This window comes from Barbus barbus (genome assembly GCF_936440315.1).
Source record: "Barbus barbus genome assembly, chromosome: 31".
Lineage (NCBI taxonomy): Eukaryota > Metazoa > Chordata > Actinopteri > Cypriniformes > Cyprinidae > Barbus > Barbus barbus.
Genome location: NC_136759.1, coordinates 9,844,760 through 9,860,845, shown reverse-complemented (window position 1 = coordinate 9,860,845; position 16,086 = coordinate 9,844,760). Strand labels below are relative to the sequence as shown.

At 35.4% G+C, this 16,086-nt stretch overlaps 2 protein-coding genes across 3 annotated transcripts in view; one reads left to right on the top strand and one right to left on the bottom strand.

Moving 5' to 3' along the window:
* Positions 1-1,131: 1,131 nt before the first annotated feature.
* LOC306851282 (uncharacterized protein) lies at positions 1,132-4,956 on the top strand (the record flags this gene model as incomplete). Its single annotated transcript, XM_079387440.1, has 4 exons — positions 1,132-1,143; positions 3,840-3,912; positions 4,184-4,519; positions 4,630-4,956. The coding sequence occupies 4 exons, from the start codon at positions 1,132-1,134 to the stop codon at positions 4,869-4,871; spliced, it is 663 nt and encodes a 220-aa protein (XP_079243566.1). The 3' UTR covers positions 4,872-4,956.
* Positions 4,957-5,466: 510 nt separating this feature from the next.
* The window catches only part of LOC306851441 (rap1 GTPase-activating protein 2-like), a 53,616-nt gene continuing 42,996 nt past the window's right edge, over positions 5,467-16,086 (bottom strand). The window contains exons 16-23 of one of the 2 annotated variants that reach the window (XM_079387671.1): positions 15,743-15,889; positions 15,510-15,625; positions 14,861-14,956; positions 14,491-14,614; positions 11,221-11,329; positions 10,124-10,191; positions 9,830-9,864; positions 5,467-8,179 (exon numbers count right to left, since the gene is read on the bottom strand). In XM_079387671.1, coding sequence (XP_079243797.1) covers positions 9,856-9,864; positions 10,124-10,191; positions 11,221-11,329; positions 14,491-14,614; positions 14,861-14,956; positions 15,510-15,625; positions 15,743-15,889 — 669 coding nt within the window. In that variant the 3' untranslated portion in view covers positions 5,467-8,179; positions 9,830-9,855. The remainder of the gene's footprint in view (positions 8,180-9,829; positions 9,865-10,123; positions 10,192-11,220; positions 11,330-14,490; positions 14,615-14,860; positions 14,957-15,509; positions 15,626-15,742; positions 15,890-16,086) is intronic. The other variant, XM_079387672.1, reaches the window with a different exon arrangement.

Sequence of the window (16,086 nt, the reverse complement as noted above, 5' to 3'; positions counted from 1 at the left end):
AAGCATTCTTACTATACCAGTGCTCGTTTCAGACAGTGTGCTGCTTTTGATGTCCAATTTGGATTCAGAAAAATGTGAAAATATGAAAACTATTTCATAGTTGCAGGTTTAAAATTAGTCTTGCGCAGAAAAACTGCACTACACATAAAACAAGCCACATGATCCACTCCAACTTCTTGTTTTTATACAACGTGTATGATTCACATCATATGAATTTATACAAAATCCCCACTGTGCAATATTGTTTTATTTCCCAGGAGATCAGGTTGTGTACACAGTGCAAATAAATTAAAGTTCTCATGTGCTTCTTCGAATAAACAAAGGCAGGCCTGTAATTATCCTTGGCTGATATCTAGTTGATCATGCTGTGTTTTTTTTTTTTTAAAGACACCAAATAAGCAAACAACATCCTTCTCTTGATTTCACATCCTTAAAACAGTATGCCAAGTTTTTTTCCTCCTCTAAATATTCAGTATGGAAGCCCATTTCTGCCACATGAATAATTTAATCTCATAATTCTGACTTTTCTTACAATTCTGACAAAAAGTCAGTTTATATATCTGAATTGAATGATGATGAATTTTTTGAGAAAACAGTCTGAATTGTGAAATAAAAAGTACACAATTACTTAAAATGGAAATGGGCTTCCATACTTGAGTGCGAGGCAGCACACAGAAGTTTCATTTTCAAGCTGCTGCTTGAGTCATGCACAGTACAGTTGTTTTCATTCCTTTTTGTTAAAGACCCAGCGTAAGTCTCACAGTATCAGAAAACCAGCACAATAGAAGCTCTCACACATTAATACCGCGTGCAAGAGAAAAGCTTTATTGTGCACCAGAATAGACACCCCAGGCTCTGTGTTCACTCGTCACACTCAACCGGGTTAGTATTTTGTGTCAGAACAGAAATTTGATGTAGCTAAACTCCCTTGAGAGGTGCTGACCACCTAATGATGTTTTCATTCCATGTAATGCATTAGTGTAATACCATCAAACACTTGTAATTTTTTGCATACCTCTGTAGCATGGATTCAAGAAACCTCAGAGGGCCTGTTCTCATCACTAGAGAAAAAAAAGAGCCTTGTTGCACTTTCAGTGAAGGCTGAGGACGTGCCTACGGAGTAATCTGATCATGGCGCAATCTGTACTGCCAAGAAACCATCCTTTCTTGGGACTGAACCATTCAGAGGACACTAATCTGCCTTTTCATTTGTGAACAAAAATGATTTGTACAGTACATGGCTTTGAGTTGAGCTAATTCCTTTGTCCTGTATGACACAGTATGCATCAAAAACATGGACAAAATCGCCATTTTAGTCAATTATACACTGTTGTTTGCTCCTGAGCACAGACCTGTCAGTGTTAGCTTTTACTTATCTGCTTTAAACCATGTGAGTTGACCAGCACGCACTCATTCCTGCCCATTCCTGGGTGGTCAATGCCCAATTTCCTGTTTTGACTGATAACAAAACGAATTGGAGATCAGATTCACTTTCAGGCCTGTAAAAGGGACATTTACAAAAGTTCTCCTGCACGTACAAGCTTATATTAATATGACTCAACTAAATGGTTAAATGATTTTGTTAGCACTTGCGTAACTTAGGGTTGGTGTTGTACCATGGGCTTTCCAAGAAAAACAGATATATCCTGAGATTTTAAGCCCACACTGACGTCCTACACATCTGGTTACCATTAAGGTCCGTTGACTCAAGTTACTCGCTGCAGGAAACAATCGCACAGCTCAAAAGAACCTTCTGGGGGAGCCTCCCTTTGCCAAAATGCTGCCCGAGCCTCATTTGTTTCTTCAAGTGATAGTTCACCCAAAATAGTCAATTCTAAACCTGCATGACTTTCTTCTTTAGAACAAAAAAAAGATGATATTTTGGAGATTCATTCCATATTACAGTTAATGAGCATATTTGTCACATAATTAACAGAATACAGGTTTGGAACAACATGAGGGTGAGTAAATAATGACAGATTTTTCATTAAACATTTGATTAGGGTTCTACTCAAAGGATCTGAATCTGAAACCTTAAACTCTGAAACCTTAACATTCAAGGCTCCTTTCTAGGTCGTATGGATTTGACTTGTTTTAGAGATCTCTAAAGTAAATTTATCAAGTGTAATGTATTGCATATCAAGACAATGTAAAGATAATTTGTCTTAAAGCAACAGAGCAGCAGCAGCAGGTTCTATTTAAGCTTGGCTTTTATCTGCAGCAGCTGTGTAATTGCCTGCACATGCCCCTTTTTTGCCTCAACCATAGGACAGATTTCCCAGCTGACTACTGAGAAACTATTTTACTTTGAGCACCACCTTGTGGCTATACGGCAGAAACCATGATTTAAGTTAACAAACTTCTCTTCTTTTTCACTGTCAGAATGCCATATAGGTAACACTTTACAATAATGTTCATTAGTTTAAATTAATTAACTACATTAGTTAACATGAACTAAGAATGAACAATACTTATACAGCATTTATTAATCTTAGGTAATGTTAATTTCAGCATTTACTAATGCATTATTAAAAGGCAGCGGCTACTTGCACTAAATGCAAATAACAATGGATTCTACTATGTTGAAATAGCAAGATTTTCTGCTATGTATACTACTTATTGCAAATGGTGGCAATTATCTGCACCTCAGTATTTTAGTACATTATAAAACTGTACGCAATAATAACGTATTGAGTGTAAATTAGTTTTAATTCTAATTTTTAAATGGATGCCAGCTTATTGGGACAATAAAGCCCTCCCTACACCTACCCTAGCCCTATCCGATACTTTTATTTGCAACTTTTTGATTATTTCCTTCATTTTTATTGAAAATAAATGCCTTTCTGATGCAATATGAGACTTAAAAAGGGAGAAAAAAAGGTTCGAAAAAAAAGGCTCGAACTTGAGTCTATCGCATCAAAAAGCACGCGCCTTACCATCTACAGTACCACTGAAACTGATGCTGAATGAGCGTCTTTTTTTAACCCAATCACACGTTAGTGGGTGGAGTTAGTGTAAATAGCCTTTGTATAATTTTATAATTTGCCAATGGAGCAGGAAAAATATTTATAGGCCTATTCTATATTTTCTCAATGTCTCTACTTTTCCTTTTTTCTTCTCACATAAATACATCTTATTTTAAGAATGTTCAGATTTGAAGAATCTGATTGTATTTTTTTTTAAATACAATCAGTATCTCATAGTATTTTTCATATAATTTTTTTGTATCTCATAGTATTTTTAAAAAATACTATGAGATAATAAAATTATTATTGTTATTAGTAGTAGTAGTCGTAGTATGGTAATACAGTCTAAACAGCATAAACATCAACAGAAAGAAAATTAAATATCGACTGCATTAAAAAATAAAAAATAAATGGGGGGAAAGCCTTTTATACCTGTTCTTGGTTGTTTAATTTCCTTCCCAAAGTGCCCAATGCAAAATTTGCCATATCACAGCTGGACAGACCACACAATCACATTACAAGGAAATATTCACATTTTAGCAACATTTGTCTATCTAAATCCCAACATTTTTATCCTAGTCTCAGTCCATTTATAATGGAATGTCACCAGTGATTGGGAGTGAAATCCCCTCTCTAACAGGAAGGATATGATATAGGTTTCGCTCTAGCTTGTGCAGAGCTTACATTTCCTTCCTCAAATCCACGCTTACAACAGGGCGGGAGTTGCAGTGAATAAAGAGAGTGGGTGTTTACAGAGATAGGAAGAGTTTAGAAAAACTTAACACACCTTTTTGTTGTTCTGTCCCGGAAACTTGACAGAAAAGTCGCCTGTTGACTGTAAAACTCTTCCGAATCTGTTCATTCGACAGATAGTATGGAAATAGCATAAAGGATGAAAAGAGCAGGTGTTTCTTTACGTTACTGGCATTTTTGTGTATCTTAAAAGGTAAGTCACTTCTCAGATTCATAGTTAAAGCTGCCACACTTTCAAAAGCACTTAAAATAGATGTTTATTTTCATGACTCTAAATAATGTTTTATTTAGACATTCACAATATTCTCGTGTTATAGTTTCCGGTTTATGTTAATATTTTGTACAATTTTCTTGTTCACGCGCGTCTCACGCGATTTCAAGTCACTTCAAGGTCTCCATAATAAGACAGTTTGTACAAAGTCCAAAAGTGCTTTGTGTAACAAAAAACTCTCTTCTCATTTCAGTATGTGAACTGTGTTCATCTGTTCGAGCAAGTCGTGCTACAAAGTTTGTGGCGGAGGGCGGCAGTCTCCAGTTGGGCTGTGAAGTGCAACACTGTGGGCTGGATGGCTGGACTGGAGGATGGGTTTTCCAGAAACTGGACACAGTAGGATTTACTCCCCTCATTCCCTCTGAACGAATCGAGATGTCCAGTTCCAGCTCAACAGCCAGTAGCACACATCTGTTTCTCTACATTCACAACATCAACCAGTCAGATGCTGGAGCTTACAAGTGTTTGATATCCTGGCCTCAGAATACCACTAGCAGTGGACATGTAACACAAGTTATTGTGACTGCAGGTATATACATATGCATGCTGTTGGTTTGAAATGATTAAAATTTTTGGTTTCATAATTTGCACACAACATATTGTTATAATGAGAAAGTATCTATCTTTATTTTTGGCCAGCAGCAGCAGCAGACTCATCAGGCAGAAGCCTCTCTCATAGATTCCTGCTTTGTTTCGGTGCCTTGATGTGTTTCCCTGTTGTTTTGGGATTTGTTTGGTGTCTCACCAGGGATCATCTTCCATCACCACCACCCCCTGTTCCGCCTCGCCCCCGCACGTCCTGTAAGATTCAACTCCATATTCTGCAAATATGTCATATATCAGTCAACTTAGCCATTTTTAAATGTATAAATTTGATTTAATCTCAAATTTAAATTATAAAAATTTTAAATTCAGATTTTTCTTGTTCTAGTTGCAGCTAGTAAGTATCTCAGTATATTGTGTGTTTTGATAAGAGTCTGATTTGTTTAATCAGTCAATATGATCAATTTCTTTACTTGTCATTATTTGTGCAGTTGGTGTATGCAGAAGTTGCCATGAACGATTCAAGGTGGCAGACTGATCATCCAAAACAAGCGTCTGAGCCCACTGTCTATTCCTCTGTGCGTTTCTCCTGAACACAAAGACATCTTGCATTTCTATCTCTCATGTGGCTGTGGGTTATTTTCAATACCAGAGCAAATACGACTGTAAACATAGTGGCAGTACAGTTGCAACGTTAGACTGCAAGATTGAAAAGATATCAACTTGACTTGGCATCCTTCGAAATGTGAATGCTAGCAATGTTACTCTTTGATTTAATATACAGTAGTTGTAAAGCCATATGAAATGTTATTGTTCTTCCAGATATGTCTGTATAATGTGTGCATTTTGTATATAAAATGTCCTTTTATTTCAGGAGACATAGCTGAGAAAATTGCATTGGACTCATACTTCAAATATTTTTCACAACAGACAGGTATTTGACACAAAATACATTTTATTTTTTATAATAAATTCTTAATGGCACATACCATAACCAAATATACATATACATTATCTTTTAAATTATTTTTATTTGACTCTGTGTATTTTTTTTACGTAACATCAATAATTTTTAAAAGCAATAAATTATGGCAGTACAAACATATATGCTAACACATTTTATGTCAAAGTTTGTCACTATTGTACAAGAATATTTAACTCGCTCTCTGCAGTCTAATGCCCTCACTAATGAGTACCGCTGAAAACTAACAACTGAATCATGAGGAATGAGGAAAGACACATATGTAAATAAATAGCACATAATTTCAAAAGAAAATCCTTCAAAAATGATTCTGCCAGCCTTAACTGAATAACAAAGCATTTACAAAAAAGGACCCTTTTCTACATCCACAAGTCTGAAAGTAAGAAAACATGTTTATGTGTCTGTGCTTTCTCAAGTGTGTTTGAGAGCTCGAAATGAAATTTAGTGAAGTATATAATTTCATTTTTTAAGTTAAACTGTGCAAATATATGTTCAATAAAATTAGCATTGAACAAATATACTGAAGTCTTTATTTAGAGAACTACAGGTACATCTAAAAAAATTTGAATATCATGAAAAAGGTCAATATTTTTTGTCACTCATTTCAGAAAGTGAACCCCATATATTATATAGATTCATTACACAGAGTGAAATATTTCAAGCCTTTATTTCTTGAAATTTTGATGACTATGGCTCACAGATAACGAAAACCCGAAAGTCTCAGAAAATTAGAACATTACATAAGATCAATAAAAAAGTATATTTTAAACAGAAATATCAGGCTTCTGAAAAGTATGTTCATTTCTATGTACTTAATACTTGGTTGGGCCTCCTTTTGCATGAATTACTGCATCAATGCGGCGTGGCATGGAGAAAATCAGCCTGTGGCACTGCTCAGGTGTAATGGAAGCTCAGGTTGCTTTGATAGCGGCCTTCAGCTCATCTGCATTGTTGGGTCTGGTGTCTCTCATCTTCCTCTTGACAATACCCCATAGATTCTCTATGGGGTTCAGGTCAGGTGAGTTTGCTGGCCAATCAAGCACAGTAACAACACCATGGTCATAGAACCAGCTTTTGGTACCTTTGGCAGTGTGGGCAGGTGCCAAGTCCTGCTGGAAAATGAAATCAGCATCTCCATAAAGCTTGTCAGCAGAAGGAAGCATGAAGTGCTCTAAAAGTTCCTGGTAGATGGCTGCGTTGACTGTGGACTTCAGAAAACACAGTGGACCAACACCAGCAGATGACATGGCAGCCCAAATCATCACTGACTCTGTAAACTTCACACTGGACTTCAAGCAACATGGATTCTGTGCCTCTCCACTCTTCCTCCAGACTCTGGGACCTTGATTTCCAAATGAAGTGCAAAATTTACTCTAATCTGAAAAGAGGACTTTGGACCACTGAGCAACAGTCCAGTTCTTTTTCTCTGTAGCCCAGGTAAGACGCATCTGATGTTGTCTCTGGTTTAGAAGTGGCTTGGTAGCCCTTTTCCTGAAGACGTCTGAGAGTGGTGACTCTTGATGCATTGACCTTGATGCACCAAGTGTTTGAATCAGCTTTGCTTGACAGTATTCTCAAGCTTGCAGTCATCCCTGTTGCTTGTGCACCATTTCCTACCCAAATTCTTCCTTCCAGTCAACTTTGCATTTAATATGCTTTGACACAGCACTCTGTAAACAGCCACACATTTCAGTAATGACCGTCTGTGACTTACCCTCTTTGTGGAGGGCGTCAATGTTCATCTTCTGGATCATTGCCAAGTCAGAAGTCTTCCCCATTATTGTGGTTTCAAAGAACAAGAGATACCCAGAATTTATACTGTAGGCATGGTCATTAATTGAAACTCAAATGTAAATATTCTAATATTTTGAGATACTGATTTTTGACTTTCATCAGCTGTAACCTGTAAACCCTTTTACTTTACATGTAATGAATCTAAAATATATGAAAGTTTCACTTTCTGAAATAACTTTTCACGATATGCTAATTTTTTTTAGATGTACCTGTAAATGTATGCTAAAATGAACAGCCAGATTTTACTTAAAAAAATTAAATGTGTTTTCGCCATCCATGAAATATGTTTTTTGTTAAAACCTTTCCCCATTACCACAAATAAATCATGGCAATCTTCATCTTTGGTTACCCTTGGGAAAGGTGAATTTGACCTTTCGACAGAACTCAATCCTCAGCAAAGCATAGTTCTCTATAGTATTTTAAGGCTTAGACTGATGGGCGATGTGCTACAAGACTACAAATGACCCGTAATCTCTGCAAAAGACTGAGTACAGTACAGGTGCTTATAATGCTATTTTGTAGTCCGTATCTCTTGTAACATTTAATGACTGAGCACTCTTCAAGTATTTCAAGTGGCTGTGTTAATATTGAGCATCTGTCTAGAAAGCAATTGCAGTTAAGCAAGGACAGTTTTCAACACTTGTTTGAGCACTACATTTAAAATGTTGGTAAAACAGAGACATTTGTTGCTTTTTCTACTAAGACTGGTGTTCATTTCTGTCTTCTGAACCATGTTTGTGTGTTTGTAGAATCAGTTCTTACAATAGTGTTCAGTTGTGTTGTATTATGTTGAACAGTGATAACTGTTGCGTTGGCAAGAGAAAATGGTCCCTTTTTCTTCCAATCTAAAAATCCATTCAAAGTCACTGCCTAGAAAGACAAAGAACAGACACACTGGGTAAACTATATAGTTTTAAAAGTCCAGATTTAATAAAGTACATATAACATTAAAATGGGGATAGGTGAACCCCTTTATTTTCTTTTGATCTGACACCAAGTACTATGTATAACCCAAGCGGCAACCTCCCCGTCTCTCTCTTGAAACCAACACGGAAGTGAGTTAAACTGCAATTCGTTGACTGGCCGCTTGAGGCTGGTGTCAGAAGTGAGTCAAATCTGTATCTCCTCCATGTTAAAATGCCAACTTTTACAGCAGAAAAAAACGTGTTTACAGCCTGGTGTCTGAATGTGTTTTGGTCTATACAGCTAATTTTGCCCTTCATGACAACTGTGAAGGGGGGGGTGAATTTTTTTATAACTCATCCGTTTAGTTGATTAATCCTTAAAGTTCTGCATAATTAAGGGTGTGTCCACGTTTGAGTGACAGGTGGATTCCCGCTGCTGTGGTCATTAGCCATGTGTCTGCTGTCTGTTAGCCGTCACGTTACCTCAGCTAATTTATCGTAAAAATAAATAAATTCCAGCCACGAATCTTAGCATTTCTGCCGTGTTTGCCGTGTCGGGATTATTTCACTGTCATAATGACTTGCTGTGGGGTTAATTGTATTAACAGATCGTCCCAGAAGAAGCCTGGACTACATTTTTTCCGGTGAGTGAAATTCTAATATAAATTAATTTATTCATTTTATTTCGAATAAATTATTTATTATTTATAATTGCATTCGCGTCGAGGTAGGTGGGCGTGGTTTCAGCACCAGGCACCTCAGCTCCACCCAGGTACCGCTTCTTTGCCCATTTTCGTTTATCCGGGAGTGACGCGCTGCCAAGATGGCGACGGTCGGCTACGCCCACTTTAGGCTTCAAAAACGGTCTTCAGAACTCTACGGGTGACGTCACGGACACTACGTCCATATTTTTTTACAGTCTATGGTATAACCACTATTTCTGACACAAATATAAAAACAGATATATTTATTTTTAAATTAAATTTTAATTAATTTTGTTATTTGCTTTTGTCATTTTATTAGTTGTTAATATTTCTATTTAGCTATATATTATTAGCTATAGGCCTATATATTTTATTTTTTGTTTTAGTCATTTTAGTATTCAAACTTATTTAAGTTACTTGCCAAAACAACATTTTCATCTAATATTTATTATTTATATATAGTAACAACACAGATGAAAATCCTTTGTGATGTCTTAGAAAAAAAAGGTAATTAATTTAGCACCATTTAACATTCCTTTATTAGCATTAAAAGGGGCTAAACTGGAAATGATGACTCATTTATTGCTGTTTATTTATTAACAACATTTCAGTTTTTCTACTTATTCTGGTGAGTAAAAGGATAAATAGTTACTATTATTTATATACAGTGGGTACGGAAAGTACCAATATACTGTATATAATATATATATAAATATATATACTGTACTTACTAACAAAATTTATTTTTTCACTTCAATCCTCGATTCGGATTAATTTTTATGCTAAATAATTAAAAGGTAATAAAATAAGTACCAAGAAAAACTTTCGATTTATATTTTATGCAAGTTTGTATTTCAAGATGCATCTATACCTAGCTTAAAGATATGTAAATACAGTCATATGCAAAGTACCTTTTGTCCATGCAGTGTCTTCTGACCTAATGACCCTGAAAGAAAAGGGAATGGTTATTCTTAGTAAATTAATTCCAATATCATTATTCAGCTTACAAATGGAATCAAATGTACTGTTGCAGACTTATGATAACAAATGAACTTGCACTTCAAAAACCAGAGTAACATACACACTGTTATCATTTCAACATCACCATTGTTGATAATCTGATCTACCATAAAACAACTGACTTTGAAAACGTTTTCAGAATACGCCCTGTCAATATTAAAGTTATTCAAGTACACAATACTTACAGTGGAGTGGCTCAGTTTGTCAAAGCGGAATTTCAAGTTTGACCTCGGTGAAGTTTTGCTCTTTCCATCTAAGAAAAACAACAGATGAGATTGTTTTTGTGCCAAATGCAAGCATTTGTGTGTGCATGCAAGTATACTCATGTTTATGCACATCTCATAGTCACAAATATGTGGCCACCACCTTTCAACTGATGAGCTATAACTATTTTAATTGAGAGTCTATTTCAACTATTACCAATTTCCTATTAATGGTTTTAATGACAAATGTTCAACAAGCATATATAGGTCTGGTTTTCAAGGGTTCAATTACTTTTAGCCAAATACTTGTGTATTTTAGTAAACATTTTTAACATTCTAATATTCAACATTTCTAATTTTCAAGTAATAGTTCACTCAAAAATAAAATTTTGCTGAAAATGTTGTCACCCTCAGGCCATCCAAGATGTAGATGAGGTTGTTTCTTCATCTAAAGAGATTTGGAGAAATTTAGCATTTCTTTACTTACTCATCAATGGATCCTCTGCAGTGAATGGGTGCCGTCAGAAAGAGAGTCCAAACAGCAAATAAAAATCACAATAATACACAAGTGAACCACAAAACTTCAGTCCATAATTTAATGTTGTGTGTAGCAAAAAGCTGCATGTTCAAATCCATCATCACATTTTTAACTTCTGTAATATCCATAATATTACTTTGTTCAGTTAAAAAGTTGTCAGATCTGAATGACGAGAGAAATATGCAGATCAAGCACCAAAACAGTTCTAAACAAATATGTTGGTGAGCAAGTTATGTAATGCTAAATGTATCCAAATCTATTCCAATGTAGAAACAAACTAATTTTCATCTTGGATGGCCTAAGTGTGAGAAAATATTCTGCTAATTTTTATTATTGAAGTTTTTCAATATCTATCTTTTATTTCATCTTTATTGCAATTACAGAAAACAGTGTTCTAAAGAACTAAAGATTAAATAGTTCCTATCCTCTTTCAACTATTACCAATTGCTTATTGATAAAATATGTTGATTTTCAGGTGTCCACTTAGTTTTGGCTGTTCAGTGTATGATTGCTTCAATTTATTTTTATTGTGTATGATTGCTTATTTCACCTGTGGGACTGCGGCACATGATCAGCGGCGTTCCGGAGTTCTGGCTTTCCACGCTGAGAGATGGACTGTACACAGATGAAGCCGTGGACGGGTGACAGCTCTACAGGACACAACACACACCAAATGACAGTCTGAGTGAACGGCAGAGGTAATGTTGATACTAGTTCTATCGCGATAGATTGTCCTAGAACTAGCTGTGCTGCAGTAATTAGTCATATTGACAGAAGTCAGGCTGAGAGGATCAATGCAAAGGGCCATTTAGTGTGTGATGTTATCTGCAAATCAGCTGTATACAGGAAGTTTCTGAAGCATAATTGAATTGTTTTCATAGTGACCGTTGTTTTCAAGAGAAAGAAACACACTGCAAAAATTATTTTCTTAATCATCTTAATCATTTCGTCTTTCTTTCCAATAAAAAAAAACATTTAAACCACCTAGATGTGACTGAAGCATAAGTGAATTGTTTTCACAGTGAGTTTATGTGAGGAGCTTTGCTAGAGTAAGAAACACACTGCAAAATCATTTTCATAATCATTTTGTTGTTTTCCATCTTAAAAAGAAAAATATAAACGTCCTTAAAAATGTTTTACTTTTCATTTGTTCCTTTTAAAACTCAAGTTGTCAAAATCCTGTTGTAAGCATAAACTTCATTAAATGTTGTTAGACTTACATTAAAGCAAAAACATCCAGATATGTATTTTGTTTTTGTTTTTTACAAAAAATATTTTGTAACAAAATACACAGCAATTCAAAATTTGGGGTCAGCACATTTTTTATTTCGTTTTTTGAAAGAAATTAATACATTAATTCAGCAAAGATGTTACACTGAAAAAAAGTGATAGTAAATATTGTAACAAAATATTCTATTTTGAATAAATACTGGCAGCTGGCTTATGATGGTTTCCAAGACTAATAATAATTTAGCATATTAGACTGATTTCTGAAGGATCATGTGACACTTAAGACTGGAATAATAGCTACTGAAAATTAATCTTTGCCACCACAGGAATAAATTATATTTTAAGGTATATTACATTAGGCAACTGTTATTTTAAACTAATAATATTTTACAATATTTTTTGCATCATCATATTATGCTAAATAAATGTACATGCAGTACATTAAAAAGTACTAAATATACAGTCATGGCCAAAAATATCGGCACCCTTGGTAAATATGATCAAAGGTGGCTATGAAAATTAATCTGCATGGTTAATCCTTTTGATCTTTTATTTAAAACATTCACAAAAATGTAACCTTTCATTGGATAATACGAATTTAAAATGGGGGAAAATATCATTATGAAATAAATGTTTTTCTCAAATACACATTGGACACAATTATTGGCACCCCTAGAAATTCTAATGAGTAAAATATCTCTGAAGTATATTCCCATTCATATTCACAATTTTGAGCACTCCAGGGTGATTATTGTTGAAGAAATTCATTTTGGTTGATTTTAAATGATTTTCTATATGCTCATGAAATATAGTGGAGTGTTTCTTTCTAGTTTCTTACCATGAGTGGAAAAGTACAGCTGCGAGCTTGTAACCTTGAGTGTCTAGAATGTGGATATAAGGTGGAGGAGCACACTCCCCGGGTTGTCGCACTCTGCAACAACCCGTGTGTCTGTATGACTGTTGACCTTCTTTGCAAAGAATAAACCTTTTTAAAGACTACTGAGTTTGTCTCTTACATGGTGAGAGTGATTTTTAACTTGCCACGACATTATGAACATGAAATTATCCAGCCATGGCTTCCTGTTTCACAGAAATATAAATAGGAGGGAAAACAAAGCCCAAATTCCCTTAATCATCCATCACAATGAGAAAAATCAAATAATATATTTCTAATGTGCAGCAAAAGATAATTGAACTTCACAAATTAGTGAAGTGGCTTTAAGAAAAGAGCTAGAGCAGTGAAAATTCCCATATCCACCATCAGGGCAATAATTAAGAATTTCCAATCAACATAAAATGTTACGAAACTGCCTGGAAGAGGACGTGTGTCTATATCGTCCTAATGCACAGTGAGAAGGAGAGTTTGAGTGGCCAAAGACTCTCCAAGGACCACAGTTGGAGAATTGCAGAAAATAATTGAGTCTCAGGGTCAGAAAACCTAAAAAAAAAAAAAAAAAAAAAACTGTCAAACAGTACCTACATCACCACATGTTGTTTGGGAGGGTTTCAAGAAATATTCTCCTAGCTCATCCAAAAACAAACTCCAGCATATTCAGTTATCAGACACGACTGGAACTTCAAATGGAACTGGCTTCTGTGTTCAGATGAAACTAAAAAATTAGCTTTTTAGCAGCAAACACTCAAGATGGGTTTGGTGAACACAGGGATAAAAACGTACCCCATGTGTACAATGAAATATACTGCTGTATTTTTAATGTTGTGGGCCTATATTTCTGCTGGAGGTCCTGGACATCTTGTTTAGACACATGGCATCATGGATTCTATCAAATACCAACAAATAAAAAATCAACAAGTGACTGACTCTGTTAGAAATGTTATAATGGCCCATGTTTGGATCTTCAACTGTACAATAATCCAAACACAAACCTCAAAAACAACACAAAAATGGGTCACTGAGCACAAAACCAAGCTTCTGCTGGCCATTCCAGTCCTCTGACCTGAACCCTGTAGAAAATGAGTGAGGTGAACTGAAGAGAAGAAGCACAAACATGGAGCTGTGAAACTGAAGGATCTGGAGTGATTCTGGATGAAGGAATGGTCTCTGATCTCTTGTCAGGTGTTCTCTAACCTCATCAGCCATTATTGGAGAACATTTAGAACTGTTAAACTGGCAAATGGAGGTTTCAAAAAGTATTGAATAAAAGGGTGCCTTTAATTGTGGCCAATGTGTTTTAGAGAAAAACATTTATTTCATTATATTTCCCCCCATTTTAAATTCTTATTATCCAATGAAAGGTTAGATTTTTGTGAATTTTTAAAATAAAAGATCAAAAGGATTAACAATGCAGATTCATTTTTACAGCCTTCTTTGATCATATTTACCAAGGGTGCTGATATTTTTGGCCATGACTCTATATATATATATATATATATATATATATATATATATATAAATAACACCATAAGATCTTACGCAGTTTTGCTTCTGAAGTACTCAAGGTTTAAGGATGCTGAGATAATATATACTGTTACTTTTTTTTTTTTTTTTTTGCAGTGTGTCTCTTGAATCTCCTGAAAGGTCAACAGAGCTCTTCTGTCTGTGTGTGTAAGTATGTGTCACCATTTCCAGCTCCTCCAGTCCGTCTCCCTCCCCTGCTGTGCTGCTGAAGCTGCTGGTGCTGGAGGAGGATCGGGAGATTGAGATATTAGCTCTGCCGCTACACTCTTTCAGCTTCACAAATGGCCTGCAGGACCAAACCAACGGGACAGAGATTACACAACAGAGATCCATAGTTTTTAGTTTACTGAAGAACTACGAAGGAGACAGGAATACCCTTTAACATACATTCTAAAAGTGAAGGTGCTGGTAAAGGATTTAAAAATGAAGCCCGACGACATATCTGATTCATCAAATGTCAAAAAACTCCAACAGTGCACTCACATCTTCTGTACCTGAGGAACTGGTACTGTGAAACCGCAATGAAACCCACCTCTCTTTATTTGGGCAGATCTCTGGTGAACTTGGATTGGAGGACGTCTCTGACCTCACATTCTGTGATTGAGGTAACACTTCTGTTTTTTGGTCACTATAAAAACACAGAATACAGTTTATGCTTTTCTGAAATACTGATGCACAAAAATGTATATACATACAGACACATTCAGCAGTCATTACTCCATTCTTCAGTGATCCTTCAGAAATCATTAAAATACACTGATTTGGTACTCAATTATTATTGGCACTCGATTTTTTATATTTCCGATTATTATAAATGTTAGGATTTTTTGAAAGGATTCTTTGATGAATAGAAAGGTCAATGAACAGCATTCATTTGAAATAGAATTTTTTGTAACATTAGGAATGTCACTTTAGATCAATTTAATGTATCCTTGCTGAATAAAAATATTAATGTTGTTCTCTCTTTTTTAAATCATGCATATCCAGACTTTTGAATGGTAGTGTATTAGTTTTCACAATAATTATAATAAAAAAAAAGTTAAGCAGAAAAACTGTTTTCAACACTGATAATAATAAGAAATGAATCTTGATCAGCAAATCAACATATTATCATGATTTCTGAATGATCACGTGACACTGAAGACTGGAGTAATGTATAAATTGTCTGTATATTTGTTTACCTGTGAGATGGATGTTTCTCAGTTGGACTTTCTGTGCTGGAGTGCAGTCTGGGGAACAGTCCAGAGCGCCGCTTTACTGGACTCTTTAAAGGAGATTTTGCAGACAGCGCTGGAGGCTGACAAACACAAATATCACACTGCTGCACTGCTTTATAATAATAAATGACTTCATTATGTTTATACACTGGATGAGATAAGAATTTAATCGGAATAAATAAAAATAATGGAAGTACAGTGAAGGTGCTCTTGGTGCACTCCATGCTGTTCTGCTGGAGTCCTCCACCGCTCACGCTGGACGGGACCCCTGCCGCCACTCCAGGAATCTTGTGTTTATGAGTCACCATCGTCTCCATAGAGTGGCTCCTCACACGCATGGCCCTCTGACAGAGGAAGAGGGTAAGAGAGGAACAGAAAATGCTAAACTGTACAAAGCATGAGCACAAATATATTTGTATTGGCAAAAAAGAGAAATAAGAGCTTATGTCACAGTTTAAGGCTTATATGTGCATTATTTATATTAGTTGGTTAATAATTGATCGTAAATGACTTATTTTATTACTTTTATGACATTTATTTT